The sequence below is a fragment of the Patagioenas fasciata genome, chromosome 1, assembly GCF_037038585.1.
Source record: "Patagioenas fasciata isolate bPatFas1 chromosome 1, bPatFas1.hap1, whole genome shotgun sequence".
Lineage (NCBI taxonomy): Eukaryota > Metazoa > Chordata > Aves > Columbiformes > Columbidae > Patagioenas > Patagioenas fasciata.
In genome coordinates this window covers 172,433,583-172,452,749 of record NC_092520.1, presented here as the reverse complement: position 1 = coordinate 172,452,749, position 19,167 = coordinate 172,433,583, and the positions used below count along the sequence as shown (strand labels likewise).

General features: G+C 39.1%; 1 protein-coding gene across 4 annotated transcripts in view; it reads right to left on the bottom strand.

Moving 5' to 3' along the window:
- ANO4 (anoctamin 4) overlaps positions 1 to 19,167 on the bottom strand; it is a 181,188-nt gene that overhangs the window by 6,843 nt on the left and 155,178 nt on the right. For all 4 annotated transcript variants that reach the window (XM_071800515.1, XM_071800519.1, XM_071800524.1 and 1 more), the window contains 8 exons: positions 17,461 to 17,497; positions 14,762 to 14,873; positions 13,674 to 13,731; positions 11,040 to 11,137; positions 6,831 to 6,973; positions 6,592 to 6,744; positions 4,969 to 5,116; positions 2,453 to 2,572 (listed from right to left, as the gene is read on the bottom strand). In XM_071800515.1, the coding sequence (XP_071656616.1) occupies positions 2,453 to 2,572; positions 4,969 to 5,116; positions 6,592 to 6,744; positions 6,831 to 6,973; positions 11,040 to 11,137; positions 13,674 to 13,731; positions 14,762 to 14,873; positions 17,461 to 17,497 (869 nt within the window). The remainder of the gene's footprint in view (positions 1 to 2,452; positions 2,573 to 4,968; positions 5,117 to 6,591; positions 6,745 to 6,830; positions 6,974 to 11,039; positions 11,138 to 13,673; positions 13,732 to 14,761; positions 14,874 to 17,460; positions 17,498 to 19,167) is intronic.

Here is a 19,167-nt window from a genome sequence, read left to right as displayed (position 1 = left end):
TGTGAGCCTGACAGCCCTCTCAAAATTCACATAAATCTGCCTCATGGGTTCCATCTGGCCCTTGGTCAATTAGTTGGCCATCCCTGGTGACTCATCCTGATTTTAGTGGAGCCAGAACTGCACCTCTTGGTATACCAACAGTGCAAGGGCTGTGTAAGAAGGGGATCTAGTGCTTCTTTAAAGACTTTAGGTCTCAATAATTAACTAGAGATATCTGTTGGGAAAGCTGGATCCAGGAAGGCTCAAAAATTACATTAACAAATCATGAACCTGTTTAAGTCATATGTTCTGGAGTCTGTTTCTACTAGCAGTATGTTAATTCCAAACTTAATTGAAAAGTAGTAGAAACATTGTTTTCTTTTTAATTGGTTTCCTAGATGGGACAGAAAACCCATTATAAAAAAATACTGAAAATACCACAGTAAATAATATACTCAAGCTTGATCTCTAAGTTAGTTTTAACAAACAAAAGCAAACTCACACAAGGAAACAAAATAAACAATTATTTCATCTCTATGATAATCTGTATTTCTCCCTCAAGGTTCACCTTCTTAGACTGCAGAAGGTGCTACACCAAAATGAAACAAACTGTGTATTGATATCTTAGTCAGCAACAAACCTCTCTTAAATTGCAGTATCTCTATGCAAGTTCTTAAAACTGAGATGATCTTCCCTTCTGCAAGCAGCATTCTGACTTCACAGTTTAGGATGTTTTACAACATCCTAAGCATACTGAAAACAGAAGTCCCTGGAGCAAGTCCCAACTGGGTAGAGTATGTCTCCTTCTTGTATTTGCTAGGAACTACACATGCAGAAACGGTGAAACCTTTTATAAACAACCAGAATAGTATAGCACCTTCTGGGTTCCAGATGAGAAGAAGTTAACTGAATATGGCCACTGTTTTTTTGTTCAGATTGCCTTCCTGGAAAAATGCCTACACTATTGCACAGCAGAACATAATATTTCCTCACCTCACTATCAATATCTGGCTTGAAGTGCAATTACAATGACTGATGTTTTAGCAGAATTCAGGTGAGTTAAGTAGCTGATAAACTCGCCTAAAGAAAGATGTTTATTTTCTTTCAAGGGTAGATATATATAAAAACTCAGTGTCACCCAAAAGAACAGATTTATCTTCTGGAGATTTATGGCACCAATTTTAATACTGTTCTGTTTATGGAATACTGAGGGGACAACTTTTTTTATTTATGGTATTTCCACCAGTGGCTTTAAGGAGCAGCAGCCTCATGCTTGAAGTTGGGGAAGTAAGGCATTAAAAAGGGGAAGAGAATGATCAGAATTACAAAACATTATCAAAAGGTGCCATGACAAACAATGTGGAATGAAGTATTCTCAAAGTGGTTCTGCTCCACAGAAAATGTTATCTATGGATTCAACATTAGGATGTTCTTTCTGACAAAGAAGTTGAAACAGTCTTAAATATCAGTTATTTAAATGAAAGCATTAATGCCTACCCCCTCAGATTGTTATGCTATCACACTCAAACTTCTTATTACTAATAAAAATGCTATAATATCACAAAGTATCACTGACTTTTACTATATCACACAGTCTCTTTTGTTCTTTAGGCACTCATTCAAGGATATTTTAATTCTCCACAGTGAAAAATAAAAGGACTAAGTGTACCTGCAGCTACCAGGACTCATGCTTGTAAACCAATATTGTAATAAAAAAATGGTAGCTGTATTTGTTGTTTTGTATTTTTGGTTGGGACCCCATTTAAGGCTTTTATATAGATCCTTGATTCTTTGAACCATTAAAATCAATCAGGGGCAAATCTGTCATTACAGACTAGTCTCAGTTGGCTACTTCTCCAGTTTGTTAGCTGAGGACAAAGACATATGTATAATTAAATGCTCATTTTATTTTTATTCAAACAACAAGTATGTGATTATTACTAATAATTACACCTTTAGGCAATGGCATAAACATATTAACCACTCAACAATTAGGAAGTGCTGGATTTGAAGTTTCGTAAGGGTATCTTAGGACAGGCCCTGTTTATGCCTGGCAGACCTGTGAAATAACACAGTGTGGTCACTTCTGTGCAACCGTCACTTCCAGGCGCATGTGCTATGATATAATCTGATTACAGCTTCATCTCACTGGTACCTAAGTAACCAGTCACCTATTATTTGCCCTTTGATACCATGTTTCTCCATGATGGTTGTGTCTGGTCCAAGCCATGACACCACAGAAATCCTGCATTAGGAACACCTGCCAGATATCCACCTTTTAGCTTCTGCTGTATCTAAGGAAGGAATTATACAGGTGACAGCAAAGCAGTACCATGATCATGTCGTGAATAGCACAGTTAAATCTTTCCATTACTTTTTTTAAGTTCTGAAAATCAGTTCCAACCCCAAATTTATCATGATGCTTTTCCTTTGCAATGTCTTAAAGAAGAGAGGTATTTTGATTGATACTTACCTGCAATATTTTAATGGTGAACCAGAGAATTCACTTCCATTTGATGTTGGCTCTGAGCGGTTTTCAAAGTCAGATACCAGAAATACTGATAAACTGGCATTAACATAGCCAACCATACACCTAGAAGGGAAAAATCCTGCAGTCAGGACACAGCAAGGTTTTTCCATTAACTGTTGTACCCAGGAGGATGTTCTCTGGGTTTCATGAAATCCAGAGTATAGCTGTGATGCTTATTAATATTTGAAAGGGATGTTGAGGCAATACAAAAGAAATGCTCAAGTAGGTCAGATGAACAATAAAAGTGAAGGAATGGTAGATTTTTATGGGAGAAGAAGTTGCGAAGACCGGGACTGGTTACTTTTGAAAAGACACCTAAAAAGCGACACAATAGAGGTAGAGTGGTAGCACTAGGAAGATAATGAGAATATTCCCACTGTTACCCTCATGGTACTAGCACAAAGAGACATTAAATCAGATGGAAAGGCAATATGCTTAAAACAGCTTTTTTTACAAAATATCCAGTTAATCAGAGGAATTCAGTATTAAAAGATCTCAGGGTGGCTGAGGGTCAGGCAGTCTGGAGAACACCGAGGAGGAAAATGTACGTTGCCTGACCAAGGGCTGTGGGAGTCCCTAGAAGGCTCAAGTTTAGTGTTAGTGAAGCTGAAGAGAGATACGACAAGTGTATTGTGCTGTTCACTGGGCACTGCCCAAGCACAAGTACATCTAGATGCACTGCTCGGCTTGGTGCAGAGAGTAATGCACAGTAAGGGTTGTGGATTATTTTTAACTATGGATTTTACAGTGTTTGAGAAAGTACATTTAAACACCATCTGGATTTATCTCAAAATCTCCATACTGATTGGATTTGGAACTTAATTTAGTTACAATATTTTTCTAGTATTACTGGGTGTCATATGCATCTAATACCTACAGATGTTTTTCGAAAGAAAAAAGCACCTCTCTCATTTAATTTATTCAATAGCAGATGTTCTTGACTCCCTAATTTGAGAAAATTTGATATTCCTGTGGATTTTTAATAGCTTCCTGCTTTTGTAACAGTACTTGTTAATGACAATATCCAGAATGCTGGCATAAATAGTTTTTATACAAGTTGGTTCCTTCAAAGGATTCATATCTGATGGTTTCATCTAGAAATTCACTCAGAAAAGCAGCAGAAGTATGAAAACACGGTACAAGAGTTTTATGAAAAGAGCTTCCGCTGTGAGCCAAGCTGCTTCGCCTATGCAGAACTAGTTTCAAAGCCACTGAGTCATATTTGAGTCTTCATAGAAATAAAATTTCTAAAGGTGTTGTTTTTTCATGCATAGTGGTGCTGATAAAATAAGTAGCAAGGAAGGTTGCTGACAGTGCTTCAGTGTCTGATGGATCTTCATAATGGCAGAAGCAGAGGCAGATGCTCAGGAACAACTGGCACCAGATCAAACACTTTTCCATGAAGAGTTAAAGTCTCTTTATGGGTAATCAGTGAAACATTTCCCCTGGCAGCAGCTAAAATGCCAAACTTCTTGCAGGACAGTGAGTTAGCAGCGCTGCTAATCAGGAGCTGCCACACCAGTTGCCCTTCTTCCATCAATATGATTAAACAGTATTGACAACCAGAAGATGGCAAAAAACAGCAACAGAAGAACTCGCTTTCTGTAGCAGGGAATAAAAACTGATTTGCCATATGTCTGATAGCAGAATGTAAGCTCTCCATCACTGTCTACTGTTTAGCTTGGGTTTCTTTGAACAGTAGGGTCCTTGCTAATGGAGCTTCTGAGAGATCGTTTGCAAACTGTGTTTGTTTGTGTTCAGCTGGATTCAATGACCTTTCCTGAGTCAAACAGCATAGATTTTACAAGTTGCTGTGTAGCAGCTATACTCACACTTACTGGTAGTGTGGACACACTAATATATTCTCAGTGTTCAGCAACACTGAAAGGAAATCCACTTAGGCAGCAGGGATTCAGTGCACAAATGTCTCCTGAAAGATTTAATCTAAGGACTCTAGTTTTAGAAGAGAAACAAATTACTTCACTCTGTAAGTATATCTTGATTTATTAGTTAGGAATTGCTTCCTCTCATTAGACACTGCTTTTTTTTTGGGCAATACAGGCTGAATACTACCTCAGGAAAAAAAGCCCAGTGAATAAGTTTAAAATGCTCATTAAATCCATAGCTAATAAATATAAGTATTGCTTCTGAATGAAAAGAGGGTTATATCCATGTACACCAGCTGGGAAATGCAGCTTGTGCAACATACTGTTACACACACCAAATCTCTGTAACAGCTCTGCCATGTTTTTCTTGAATTAATGTCATAAATTAGTCACTCAGCAACCCATTCTGTGAATACACAAAGCATATCCATGGCTGATATCTGTTACCTAAGCACAAACAAAAAATTCGCGTTAGTAGAATCAGAATATACACAAACCAGTACTGCTGTATCTATTCAAGTAGTAAGTGATTTTCATGCACATCTTTTTTTTTTTCCCCAAAGAAAAGCTTACTTTTGTCCAGCTTCTCCTTGGCCAGCACAAGGTCCATATTTGTACGCATAAACAAGGCGAGGGATGAAATCTGATGTCACAGCTATAACAAATGCATTTGTGATAACAGAGAGGATTCCAATGCCTTCCAGGATCCCATACCAGATTCCTGTTCAACAAGGAGAGTATGTCAGCTCCAGGAAAAATGAGCACCAAAGTGCCTGAGATACTGCACACTCTGAAGCACTTGTCCCCACCACCTAAAGTCTTTTTATGTAGTTTCTATCCAAGAGTCACTGAGTAAAAACAATTTTTCTTATTGAACAACAGGAACTCAGTGGACCTGTTCTCACTGGGTGGGAATCGTTCATAACTCCTGCACAGCTGGTCAGCATGTACCTATTGGCATCAAAATCTTCACGGCATGCCAATGCTACACAATGGCACACAGCCCCTAGGCATCACCTGGGCTTTTTGGCCCATCCTCAACCATCTGACATATCTTGTGGTAGAGGCAAACAGCAACTCTGGTCATGAGCACCATTACTAAGAACCACACTGGAGGAAGGTTAGATATACCCATTGATTTCATGAGGCATCAAGCTGTCCCTGAAAATTTTGCTGAATAGGGAGTGAGTGCAACTTATTTTGGGACATCACAGCTGAATCAGCCTGAAAAAAAAATATATTTTTCTTTCTGTGCTTTTATTATTTATGTTTTCCAGGAATTATGACTGCGGTGTTCGCTGTGTACTGGCTGAGGTCCAGGCTTGTACCTAAACTCATAGATCCACACTATTCATATACAAAGCTTTACTCAGACACAGACTTTAGGTACATGGTAGACAATTCTGAGAGCACAAAGCCTGGGCTTCTGCTGTTTTGTGGTGTGGGCTACTGGTTGTTGCAATGCAGAAAAGCAGCAAGGTATCCTATTTACCCCTCCAAAGACACCAGGGTTTCAGTGTTGGGCAGATGATTTTGTTTTACAGGGTCCTTCCTAAAGGTGTTCTGCTTTTGCACACTGCAGGGACAGAAGAGACTTATAGTCAAAATACATTCAGAGAGCCCTTGCAGCAGTGTGTGGCTGGGTGACCTCAAAGTTATGTGAACCCTGTATTTAGCAAGGCTGGTGTGCCTCACTGAGAGCAAGTAATCTTGGGATCTAGACCCACCCTGTCTGACCCACCAGGCACCTAGTGGGCATAACCCCTGAGTCACAGGGGAGCTTGGTTTTGGGCAGGTAAATATAACACACACAGGTCCCTTACAGGATGGAGGCCATTTTAACTTGACTTTCATGTTTCGGGTGCTCTGTCTGGTGATAATATTCAAAATGAGCAGCGACATGTGTTCACACAGTGCGTCTGCCACAAGAAAAAACCTGCAGAGAACAATGATCACTTCATTAAAACATCTTGGCTGTTAAGTCACCCAGAAAATCATTAAAAGAATTTTCCAATATAGCTTATTCACTGCATAAGTAAATTGGCATCAGATACTTGAAGTTTTTTGAACAATCAAACTGTGTGTTGTTAATGGGGAAGATGACTGAAAATACCTTAATCTGCTCTTACTTGAAGTGGTCAATGCTTTGCCTTAAAAATAACACACACATAACAAATACACATACAAAGAACTCACCTATATCTTTGGCTCTTGATGCTAAAGGTCTTCTCCACTGGGTAACAAATTTGTATGCATCAAGCCGAATTTCAATAATATTGTTAAGTAAGGCCAGAAGTGGTGCCAGTGGAAAAGCTGCCACAAAAATGGTTGTGAACCCAAACTGAAGAACTGGGGAAAAAAAAAAAGGAAAGATCACAGTAAGATACCAAATAGTATATGCATACAAACATTATGTATAAAGGTCAGTGCCATACTCATTTCTAGGTATTCATCAAAGAGTCCATAAGCATTCATAGGTTGCAGATTGTAGTCCTTTTCCCACTGTGGGAAGCTTGCTTTTCTCTGTGTGCCATACTCTTGTCGTAGTTTTCTCCGTGTCCACCAGTTTTGAATTAGCCTACATTTTCAAATAAATTAAAGAAACAAGGTAAATAATATTAGTGGCTATCTATCACAAAATTAGAAGAGGTTAACTGTGCACAACATACCTTGCAAGATAAATTTTCCAATGCACAGGAAAACAGAACATTAGCAATATACATGGCTGGTGACATGGCAAAATGGGTATGAAAACAGATACAGCTGATGGGCTGTAATCCAGGTCTAGATATTGTTAAAGTGGTGGAGAGATTTTGACATATTTTCATTATTAATTTACCTTATTTTTCTCTGCACATAATGCCAAATCACTTTAGGGTCTGTTTATCTGTCAGAGTGCAATGCTGTGTGGAGATAGTTGAGCTCTAATTGAGAAAACAGTAAGTGGAGCGCTAATGCTGTTTGATCCCTCCCTGCGTGTGAGCCAGCATCTTTACCCGGCTCTGCAGTGTGCAGGGTGTCAGTCCCCAGGCAACCACGGAAGGGAAAAGCAATCTTAAATGGTGTCTGCAGCCAGACATTCAGAGGGAAAGGCAGAAGGAAGTGTGTGACAAAACACGGTGGCCGAGTGATGAATAGCTGACATGAGAGCTACCTACAGCTAAAGAAATGAGAGAGCTGTACTGGACTTGAGGGGGAAGACATTGTTCCTAAATAAATGCATGTGTAGGGTTGCAGTTGGAGGAACTGAGCCAGAAGAGGAGTGCTCACATCTGAAATAAACACCTTTGCCTCTCCAGGTTAGGGAGTTGCACTGGTTTGGCCGACAAAGGACACGAGTTAGTTAGCATAGAGAGAAAACCAAAGCAAAACAAATATGGCAGAGATTTTCTCCAAAGTTGTGGTTGGCCCCTTTGTTTCAGCAAGATGGAAAGTGATGGCTCACCCAAATAATTCAGTCCTTTCCTGACTGTGCTTCGCTTCTTGCCTTCACAGTGGCCTGACCTGTCCTGTGAATGGTAGGCAAATGGCCACTGGATTTGGATATGGGTTTGGCTAATTGCTTGTTTTCTTAGAGCTTAGAGATTATTTTTCCATCCAGGTCATTTACCAGAGAGGTTATAATTTTGCTGTCCTCTCAAAGAAGTGCAGCTGCAACCAAGTGCAGGGTATTAAAATCTAGAGTTTAGAAGTGCAAGAAAAAGATTTAGAAGTACAAGCATGGATTTCAACCCAAAATTTGGAAGTACAAGAAACTACTAAAAGTGTGCTAAAAGCCTAAAAAGGCCTTTCCTGTGAATGAGCATGGTAGTGACTGATGAACTGTGGGACAGTTGAGGGCACATCTTCGCAGGCAACAGCAGCATTCGGGACTTGGCCTCTCATGTCTTGCCCATGAGAAAGTGAGAGGGCTGAGAACTGAATTCCTGCAAAGGCAGCAGGTTAAGGGGTGAGTGGGAGACCAATACTCTGAGACAGATCCCAGTTAACTTCCTCCTTTGTGAGAGGGGAAACCCGTAACCAGTGTTACTCAATATCTAAGACTCCTAGGAAGATTCAAAGAGATATCGTTTTCTGATTTATGTGTGAGCAAAATATGAGCAACAAGATATAATGTGGTTTTAATCTGGATGTATCTTCTTCCTCCAAGAAAAATATCAACTTGATATTGGAGATTTCCACCTACAAATGAAGCAATAATTTATACAATTTTTTCTTAGTTATTGCAAATGTATCTATGCAGCAGGGGTGAACTCATGCACACTTCCAGAGGTTTAAAGGTAGTGTTTGCATGAAGCAGAAGCACCGCTCTGAAACACCTGTATTTCTATTAAAAATGTAACTGCCAATCAGTGCTCTAGTGAACACCCTAGGGCCTCTCTGTGTTATCTTTGAAACCTAGTTTTTAATGCTCAGGCAGATATTTCAGAGGAGAAGCCAATGCCACATGTGTCAGTGAGAAAAATGACAGCAGGCGCTAGTGTTCCTGTCACCAAGGAACACACGGTGGCATTTCTGACTTGCCCTATGTGTCTCTGTAGGAGCAGATGCCTGCACCAGAGGTGGTCTGCCATCCTGAAATGGGGCAAAAAAGCACTTTTCAAAACAGGCATCTGGTGGTCCTCTTCGAGGGCTGTCTTATGGGGAAATGTTCTCTCCCACCAACTTTGGCACTGAACAGCGTTGACTCTGCCTGGGTCTCAGCAGGGAGTTGCTGGCACATGGGTGGAGCTGCAGTGATGTTCTCCTACAGGCTGTAGGATTGCCTCCAAATCCTCTGGCTACCCACATGGTCTTGGCTCTGATCATGCTCTTAGCAGAAATGATAATTTTTTTTTTTTCCCACACAAAAAGGAAATGCACTTGTTTACAGTATTTCAGAGCTAGAAGGTGAACTGAAAGGTCTGGTGAGCAAATACATCTCATGAGAATAAGTCATAGAATCATAGAATCATTTCAGTTGGAAGAGACCCTCAGGATCATCAAGTCCAACCATAATCTAACTCTAGCACTAAACCATGTCCCTAAGAACCTTGTCTAAATGCCTTTTAAACACCTCCAGGGATGGTGACTCCACCACTTCCCCGGGCAGCCTGTTCCAGTGCCTGACAGCCCTTTAGAGGAAGAATTTCTTCCTAGTATCCAATCTAAACCTCCCCTGGCACAAGTTGAGGCCATTTGCTCTTGTCCTATCACTTGCTACTTGGGAGAGGAGACCAACACCCTCCATGCTACAACCTCCTTTCAGGTAGTTGTAGAGAGTGATAAGGTCTCCCCTCAGCCTCCTTTTCTCCAGGCTAAACAGCCCCAGCTCCCTCAGATGTTCCTCATAAGACCTGTGCTCCAGGCCCCTCACCAACATCTCACATTGTTGTGACTGTGTGTTTTGTGTTGTGATTTTCGTTGTGACTCTGAAGTGAAGAGACTGACTTTGCCTGAAGCAGTTTATTCCTATTAAATCGCTTGTTCTTAAACAACCTGCTCCTATCTCCTTCAGTCACCTTCTTTAATCCCCTTCTGTGCTCTCTATTAGGTTTAAAAATCCCTATTAATCAGTAGCAGAAAGATCTAATGAAAGCTGACAAAAGAGACAGGGAGTGAAAAGAAAGGATCGATATTGCTGCTGCTGTTCCCTCCTCCTCACCCTGGCTCATTCCTCATGCCTGAACAGCTGCAAAATCCTGGCAAGCAGCATCAGGCACCAACCTGGAGAGATAGCAAGCTTTGAGTACCTTGATTGCCAATTACTCTGTGCATTTAAATAATTTGATCCATTCTCATTACAGCCAGATGTGTTTAGCACTGAGGCTGCCTGAAATTGCTTCTGCAACACGTTCCTGCAGCTCAGGGACCCAACTCTGCACTAGCTCTGCTGTGGATCCTGCACCAAAGCAAATCCCTCTGAACTCTGCAAGGGCAAACTTTCTGACAATGTCAGCTCTCTCTTACATTTTCACTCTTGCTAATTTCCCTTGATGACCTGCCACGCTGTCTTTAGCATCAACTCTCTATATTAATCATATTAAACACGCTCATTAAATACTAATCAATAAGAAATGAATCAAAAGGAAATGAATAATTGTTGACCTTTTTAACTAGGGCACAGCTTCATAATACCCTGAAGATCACCAGAGAACTTGCCCATATACCAGTCACTACACTTTTCTATCTCTGAGAGTATATATGCCAGCAGTGCATGATTTCCAGCTCATACCTGCCCTTTCAGGCATCTTTTATCACCCAGCAAGGAGAAATCCAATTTAGAACTTACTGGCATAGGTAAAAAACGACACATATAATATTTCCTGTGTAAGGAATACAGCAGTGCTACAGTTATTTGTAGGGCATTTTAAACCATGGAATACAATTTAATGAAATCAAGTACTTCCTATATATTATTTATTTGTTAATATTTACATTACACATTCACTTTTGCAAACTATGTCCAATGTGAAAAAAACAAATAAACCAAAACCCATCTATTTCTATATGTCTGGAAATCTGTCTTAAAAGTTCTGTATCCAAGGGGTGATTTTCTGTTGTAATGACTACTGTATCTTGCTTTTATGTAACCAGTCATAAGAAAACCATAAACTTAGTATTCTTCTATGACCTACAGAAGCATAGGCATTATATCTACTTACGGGTAGCCTAGTTCCATGAAATTATTCCAGGTCTGCTTTAACACCATTATAATACCCATTTGCATACAGAGATCAATAAGGCATCCACTAGGGTGGCACTACAGAAAAAAAGGAAACAAAATGTTAAGCAGAAATAATGCTGAGTTTTAGAGCATTTCTTAAAGACCAGAGGTGGATATCAGATAATTTATTTCAAAGAAATTAAATGCCTTTTTTTTTTTTTTTTTGTATAAACGCATGGGTACATGTGAGACTATCATACCATCAACCTTTTAAGCCTATCATCTAATTCTCTGCAGAGGTCAGAATTAGGTGAAACCAATGCACTTTTCATCTTAGTGCTTCTAGTGTGTTGTGCAACTGTGTGTGGGACAGAGGCAAAGGCGACCAAGTTTCTGCAATGATTTCAACAGTTTTGGGGGATGTTGACTGTACATCAAGCCAAAGAGTGAAGAGAAGATTCCTCCTGGCTGCACAAGCAAACAGTTTATGCCCGGAGGACAGAACTAATACTGTTTATTGTGTACTGTTTAATCTTTATGCCTCAGTGGACCATACAAAGCTTTCCTCTTCTTGAAGAACTGAAATCTCTAACTGTTGAACAACAGTTCTTAGTGCCTCTTGCTGACTGCTTGGTTGCTTTAGCAGTGGCTTCAGACTTTGAAGAAGTGGTGCTCATTCTGGGACAGATGCTCAGCTAGTACAAGTCTAGGTAATTCAACAATTTTTCATCTAGTATTGGAAAAAAACCCAAAAAAAACCAACAAAGAAGACCAAAAATTTTCTGCCTTCAAACAGCATTTTGCACAATTGACTTTGCAGATCCAATCACTGGAGTCTAAGCTGTATTGCTAAATCCTGGGTATTATGGATAAGTAGAACAGATCACTGTCATAAAACTAGAATGATTTCTCTTTAACTTTTAGGGAGAAAAATTAGTTATGACCTGTAACAAAATGTGATATGAATTTCTTATACAAATTGCATTATTAAGTGCTCAGAGCGTGGGTCCCTGCTGAGGTTTCTGTTGACCTCATTCAGCTTCTCTTTAGATTAACAGGGTGGCAGATATATATATTTTTTTTAATTGACTTTTCTGGCATTATTATTAAATCATCATCCTTCTGTTTTTAGGATTCAGTCACTTAAGACAATATAAGAGAGTCGGGTGCAGTGTTAATGAAGTAGCAGTGATGTTACAACAATAACTTCACCAATATATAAACTGTGGTCTGAATAATGCCACAGACACTGAACTGGACTGTGTCATATGTCTAAGACTTGTTTTCATCTTTAGGTGAAGAGAGGGCTATTGGAGGGATATCTAGGCATTATATTCTAAATTATATTCCTAATAAGACCTCGCACAGTTGTGGTCAATAAAGTCAAGACTTTTTTATTAATGTTTCTTTTATTATTAGACTTTTTCTTCTTCTTTTTTTTTTTTTTTTTTTTACTCTGGAAAGAGCAAAAGAGTAGGGACTACTAATAGTAACTTCCACCAGCAACTGACTGACCAGTAATGCCTGATACAGGGAGCTGAATAGGGTCCTCACAGGGCTGGGCAAACCAGAGTCAGTGCAGAGGAAGAAGAAGGAGCAAACTTCTGGTGGAAGGCTCAAAGGAAGAGCAGAACTGTTATCCTTTGGCAGCAGTAAGCTGTTAGGTCAGCCCAGCCCCTCTCAGACTTTGGAGGGATGTTCAGTGAATTTCTGTCTGCCCATTTGTCAAGTATTTTTTCCTTGAATGTACATAATTCACTACTTCAAAATTAGGATGGCTTTTTCAAATTATTCCTTATTTTTGCTAGTATTTGTACTGATGTCTATTAACCAAAATATGTATATATCTGGAAGTGTTTGTAAATTTGCGTTGGCAGTGTAAGACCTGCATTTCCCACTTGCCATTTGTCACATATTTACAAAGTTCTGTTATTTAGCTGTGAAGCAGAAAAGAAACCTTGGGATTTGAGTGTGCAAATAGCAGCACTGGAAACAACATGAGTGCTCCAGAAACTGCTGCTGTTCACCTCCAATAACTGTCAAATGGTTTTTGAATTCTGAATGAATTTGCCAAAAAAAAATGGGATTGGTCCTTAAGTGACTTGCAAAGCCAGCCTATCATTGCTCTCCAGATCCGTTTGGTTTTACAGACATGGAACATTATGCCCATAACTCTTTTGGGAAGTTCAGTTGCTTTGGTCAACATTCAAGTACATTTTATTTGTCTGGACTTTTCAGTTATTATTTTAGCTCTCTGGTCAGCATAGCTAGAAAAGCTGAGAAGAAAGGATGTTTTTAGAAGCAAAAAGTTGTCAGATTCATATCTGACTTTGATTCATTCGAAGGATTAAATATTTCTAGTGTAAAATTCTGGGTAATATTTAAACCATTTGATACCACTATCCAAATGTGATGCAAACACTAAAACTGCTAGCACTGAAAAGGGCATATATAGCAATATGTAGATGCTTTTGTAGCAGATTGTAGTGCCAGTAGCGTGAAGTTAGATAGCAACTGAAAACCCGGTAACACACTCAAAAATACCTAGACACGAGTTTTGTGTCTGCCTCTGGTTACATTCATTGCATCTGTGGGCAGCAGATAAATCACCCTGTAGTTAGTGAACACTCACCTCTTCCAGTCTCCACCGATTTATCAGCCTTAAGTAGGCACCAGGGTGTCCTGTAAATCTTTAACACAGGAATACACATCAGCTATGTTGTGTAAGCAGTCTGTTCACAGTAGCAGAAGAAAACTCACACTTATTTTAATCTAATGTCATCTTAGCGTGCTTGATAGAACTATAAAAGAAGTCATGCTCCAAAATGTTTTGGGGGATTCCCGGAAAAATTTCCATGAAGGGCTAAGTATATTTTTACTTCCAGTTTTATTTCTATGACAAGTATTCTGCTGTTGGATGTTTGGCATATGCAGAGAAGAGAGAAAATCTGAATAAAACTGTTCACTGGCTTTCAACTGCCGGTCCATTTCTTTACACCATAATGTGGGCTGTGATATTTGCCTTTCTATAACACCAGTGAAAATGTTAGTTTTCATTAGGAAAATATAATTTTCTTGCTGTTCTCCCATATTTTCTCCTAAAATGACTCCCACAACTTCCCACATGCAAATAATCCATACTGATGGACTCTTCTACTCAAGCCTTCTCTACTCTAAGGCTCTTCTTTTGTTTTTTGGGGACTTGCAGAAAGAGGCATACAAAAATACATATATTTCATTTTATGGGGAAGAAAACCAACTAATAGCTCATCATTCACTCTTAACAGTCCAAATAATATAACAGAATCAGCAAAATATTCAGGCACTTGGACAAAATTATTGTTTAGGTCCCTTCCAACTGAACTATTCTAGTCTAGTCTAGTCTATTCTGACACAGCATTATTTGCTTATCTGTACAAATTACACACATAAAGACAGAGTGAAGTCATCTGCATGTATAGTATTGTGGGATGTGTCAGTTCCCAGTAGTGAAATTGTTAAATGTTAGCATTGAGTCAATGTGGTGCTAGGAAATGAAAACTACATCTGTTTCTGGGTTTTTGAAAGGAAAATGAAACTGCAATCTGTCCAACTTTGCTAGTATGGAATTTGCATTTTGAGATGAGTGATAACATTTTCCCATTTTGTTTCATTACAGACAACTTTATTTCTTCTGTCTACTTTATTTTGCACATATGAGGGTGCAGACATCAATCCTACCTTCCAAGGAAGAATGCTATATAAAATGTAGAGCTGTTCAGGTTGACAAACTGAAAAAGAAACATTTTCAGAGTGAAGCTGTTCTCCCACTCAGATTCGGTACGAGGCTGCTCTGTGAAGAAAGAGAGCAGAGTTTCAGAGGTGTAATCAGATTAACAATTTCCCTTGGCACAAAGGCTGCACACACCTACCAGAGCTGGAAATGTATTTGTAAATTAGCCTGCTGATTTCAAAATATAAGCTGACAGAAGAAATTGTATCCAAACGCAGCACACAGCAAGTGAGTTTGTAAACACTTAGAAATCTCTTCTGATACCTGCATAAGTATATTCCCATGAGGCTGTAAGAAACGGTTGAGATAATTTGTATACTAAACATCCCTCCTGGATTCCTGTGCACTTTACAGGCTCAGGCTCTTCTCTTATTTCCTTTACTGCAACCTACCATAATGACATTGCCAGGAAGCACCACTCTACAAGCTCCATATGTGCCTTTTTGTTAGAGATGTCACACTGAGCAGGAGCAAATCCTTCTGTCTCATGGATTTGCCCGCCATGCTTGGCACCTAAGGACTCTACACAGTGGCTACTGCATGAGTCCCTTTCCTAATCCCAGGGAACTCATTACAGAAGACTGAGAAAAAACATTTTGCAATGGATGCGGTAAGGCAAATGGGAAAGGGGAAGACATATTCTTCCCTTCAGATAGGTATTTAGTCTTCATCCAAAGAGATATCAAGACAGAAGTCAACAAAATAGCTATGCCAACACACCAGTACCATGTCCTAGAACTACTTTCCAGTTGGCAGGAGCTTGTTATAAGTCAACCATTGCTGCAAACAGAAGTAAGCATAGAAGTGGAAGTACTAATGGTGATTCTGAGTATTACAAAGGTACTACTCTTATACTACTCCCAAAGGAGACACCAGTAAAGTATTGGAAATACAGAAACAACAATGATAAACTAGATTCTTTTTAATTAGAGCTGCTCTACTCATGAAGAAATTTCAAATAGATGCATCAACAAAACTATAAAACAGATCATAAACTGACAACTGTGTTAGTGATTTGGAAATACCTATCAAGAAACTCAAGTTTGTACATATGCCAGTACACACATATTTATCTAAGCAGAAAGAAATAAAGTATCATGAAATTTTGATGCCAGTCTGAGGGAAGGAAAAGCTTGACTTTAATAAGGCTGCTGCAGTTGCAGCTTTGCTTATATGCCCATCAGAGATAATGGCAATGCTCTGGAGAAGCATGGACCTGAGCTCTGAAAAAGGTTTTGCAAAGGCTGAAGAAGGACATCCTGAATGTAGCTTTGCTGCCAAACCCACTCTGAGCTTATTACACTGATAAAGATCATTCAAACCAAATCAGCTGCTTAGGCCATCAGAGTAAAAACCACAAAACAGTCTGAACATCTTGAACCACTGAGTTTTCACACCTTTTCCTTCCGCACAGTCTACAAGAAGCACACCTATCTTAAAGATAACCTGGCAGAAAGTAATCAAGCTTCAAGGCCTCTAGACCATATCTTACTGTCCCCAGGGTGTCACGGGGAGCAAAAGGTCATAGCCTGTGCAAATCACAAGCTTGAAAGTAGTATTTCTCAGCTGTAACAGGCAGGTATCTTTTGCATGGATACACAATGGCAAAAATATTTTAAATTTACGATATACAAAGGAGGACTCTCAGTTTAATAGGAAACAACAGAATAATCTGCTATCTTACACAAACATGTTTTGAACACTTCGCCTATGGCTTCCCAGATGTAGAAAAGCCCTGACACTAGCTAAAATCAGCTGTGTGTTTCCTCTGAGAAGACACAAAAATCTGTCCACCTGGTCTGAACCAGGTGGTCCACCAGGCCTGTCTACCTTCCTCAACATCATCAATGTACACAGCTATCCAGAAGTTCAAAATAATCTTCTCAAACCACTTCTACACATGCCATAATACAGTTCACTTGATTGGCATTTAGGAAATCTCATTTCAGGCTTCTCAAGGCTAAGGAGCCCTTTTGCTCATTACTAACAACTACTGCAATCTTCCAACATGATCACGATCTCCAGAGACTCTGCCCAAACCATGGATATATCAATGACAGACTATTGCTACCCCAGTGAGAGTACATGCTGTCCTTAGAAAATATGTTGTCCTTTCTCTAGTGTGAAGATCACCTTTATGGGTGAGCTGAAAAGATTAGTGATACTTAGAACACTAATAGAGTTTAGGTGTTGGTAGAGTTGGTGAGTCACCTGGTTATTTTCCCTCCAAATCACTTCCCCTCTTAAAGGCACATGCTTGATAGTCAATAAACACCTTAGTTTCAAGCTATAAATTTAGCTTCCAGAACTGATTTCCACATTTCCAGGTCTTCACAAAAGCTGGAGGTTTTGAGTGCTCAGTCTCTCATGCTTTTTCCCCTGAGGTAACATTTTCTTTAATTTCTTACAAAGGGTTCGAACAAGAGCCAAGCATGGCAGGTGGGTGACTGTTGTCACCACTGATTGAATGGTACTATAGCTTAGTTTATATGCTCCTTTACTATAAACTTAAGAAAAACTTTAATTCCTACAGATTGCAAATTAATCAGTATTTTTCATATTTACACAGACAGTTTGAATGCCATCACAGTATAGGGACTAAAAAATCAGTACAATATAATTCATTTTAGTATTTAACATTGCTTACCTAAATTCGTCAGGAAAAGAGCAACCTTTTCATACAGCTGTAACAGAGAAGAAATAGCCTCTTAGATACATTACTAGCTGCAAAATATAGAACTGCTTTCTGAGTAATTGCTCTTACATGTTAAATCTAATATCTAGGTCGTCTTAGTGATGTTCTGATAGTGGTGCTAATAAAACTATATAGTAATAATACAATAATGATATAATCAAACAAGGAACAGTAATATTGTTAAAGCTTATAGTCAGCTTTTTTGTTGTACAATATATAGACAAGGAATGTTGTCACTGTCTCTATTTTATATACACAGTGAAAAAGAGTGAGGTAACTTTTCCAAAAACACAAAGCAGAACAATAGCACAACTGGGATTTTTGTTTTAGTTACTTATGGAACATTTATCTCACACACACAAAAAAATCACCATAGTAAGAGTATGCTCTGGCATGTTGGGTATTTTTGTCTTTTTGTTTTTGTTAGGGATTTTTTGGGGGCTGAAAGGAAAGACACTGAGGAGACAGGGTTGCTTCAGATAAACTCTTTAGTAATCCTCACCACCAGACACATTTCTTACTGAGTCAGTGACATTGTTCTAAATCCTAAGCCGTACTTAATGCGCTTAGCAGATGCTGTGCTCTCAAACTCTCCTGTAGACTGCTAACTTCATAAAGCTTACAAAAACTAACTTGGAGGGTTTTTACAAGTAGTATTTGCAAGGCAGTTTTGAACTTATAAAGTACGTCACCATCAACATCAGTATTAGTGTAAATTAATACAATGATTTCCATTTGCTTTAAATGACTCTGGAGCCTGTTTCCACAAAATGATAAATGTCCTGAACTCTCACTGATGCCTAGAGGGATACAAAGCTCCTCATATTTCAGGCTCAAGTACTTCATTATTTCTAAAGTGCATATCAGCAATGTTTTTTTCATTTGCAGTAATCCTTATAAACTCTTGCTTAAATTGAGTTATGTACAATTTACGGATCAAACTGCCTTCTTAAGTGAAGTAATCCATGATTATCTCATCCATGTTATCAACCACTTCTTGCTTAGAATAGCTTTTTGCTGCCTCTGGAGCAAACAGTTTTGTTTCAAGTAATGAAAAAGGTGGTTTCTTCTGGGTTTAGAAGCTTCTCTTAAGGGCAGCTGTAAAAGTGCTAAATGCGTGGTTTATTTCCTGATCCCAGCAGGGAGTGGGCTATTTTACAAATGTACATTACACTGCAGAAAGAAGTATCAAAACTGTAATTTGTTGCTATTCCTCCCAGAACAGTAAGACTATGTTAGAGATTCTGTTAACAATGTTTGGATCTAATTATCTGCTACTGCAGTTTATCACTACTAGTCCCAAAGGCCCTTGTTTAGGATTATATTCTGTTCTGTGCTTATATTTTCTACGGGTGATATAAATGGAATTAATACATTTTATTAACCTAGGTAAAGCTAATGATTGTTCCCAGGTCAGGCTGCAGGATATCTGTGAGACATTATGCTTGAAGGTCAGTTAGTTTTGTCATGATGGATGTGTCAGTATATGTACCCAGCTCTCACAGCCTCCAGTCTAGAAGTTGCTTGTGGTCTAGACCTTTCCCCTGATGGTTAGAGAGGTTGTTAACTCATATCAAAATCACTGGCGGTTTTCCAGGCTTCTGAGCAGTGAATTCCCCACTGTTTCATATATCTTGGTCCATTCTGGTTTTATTACTG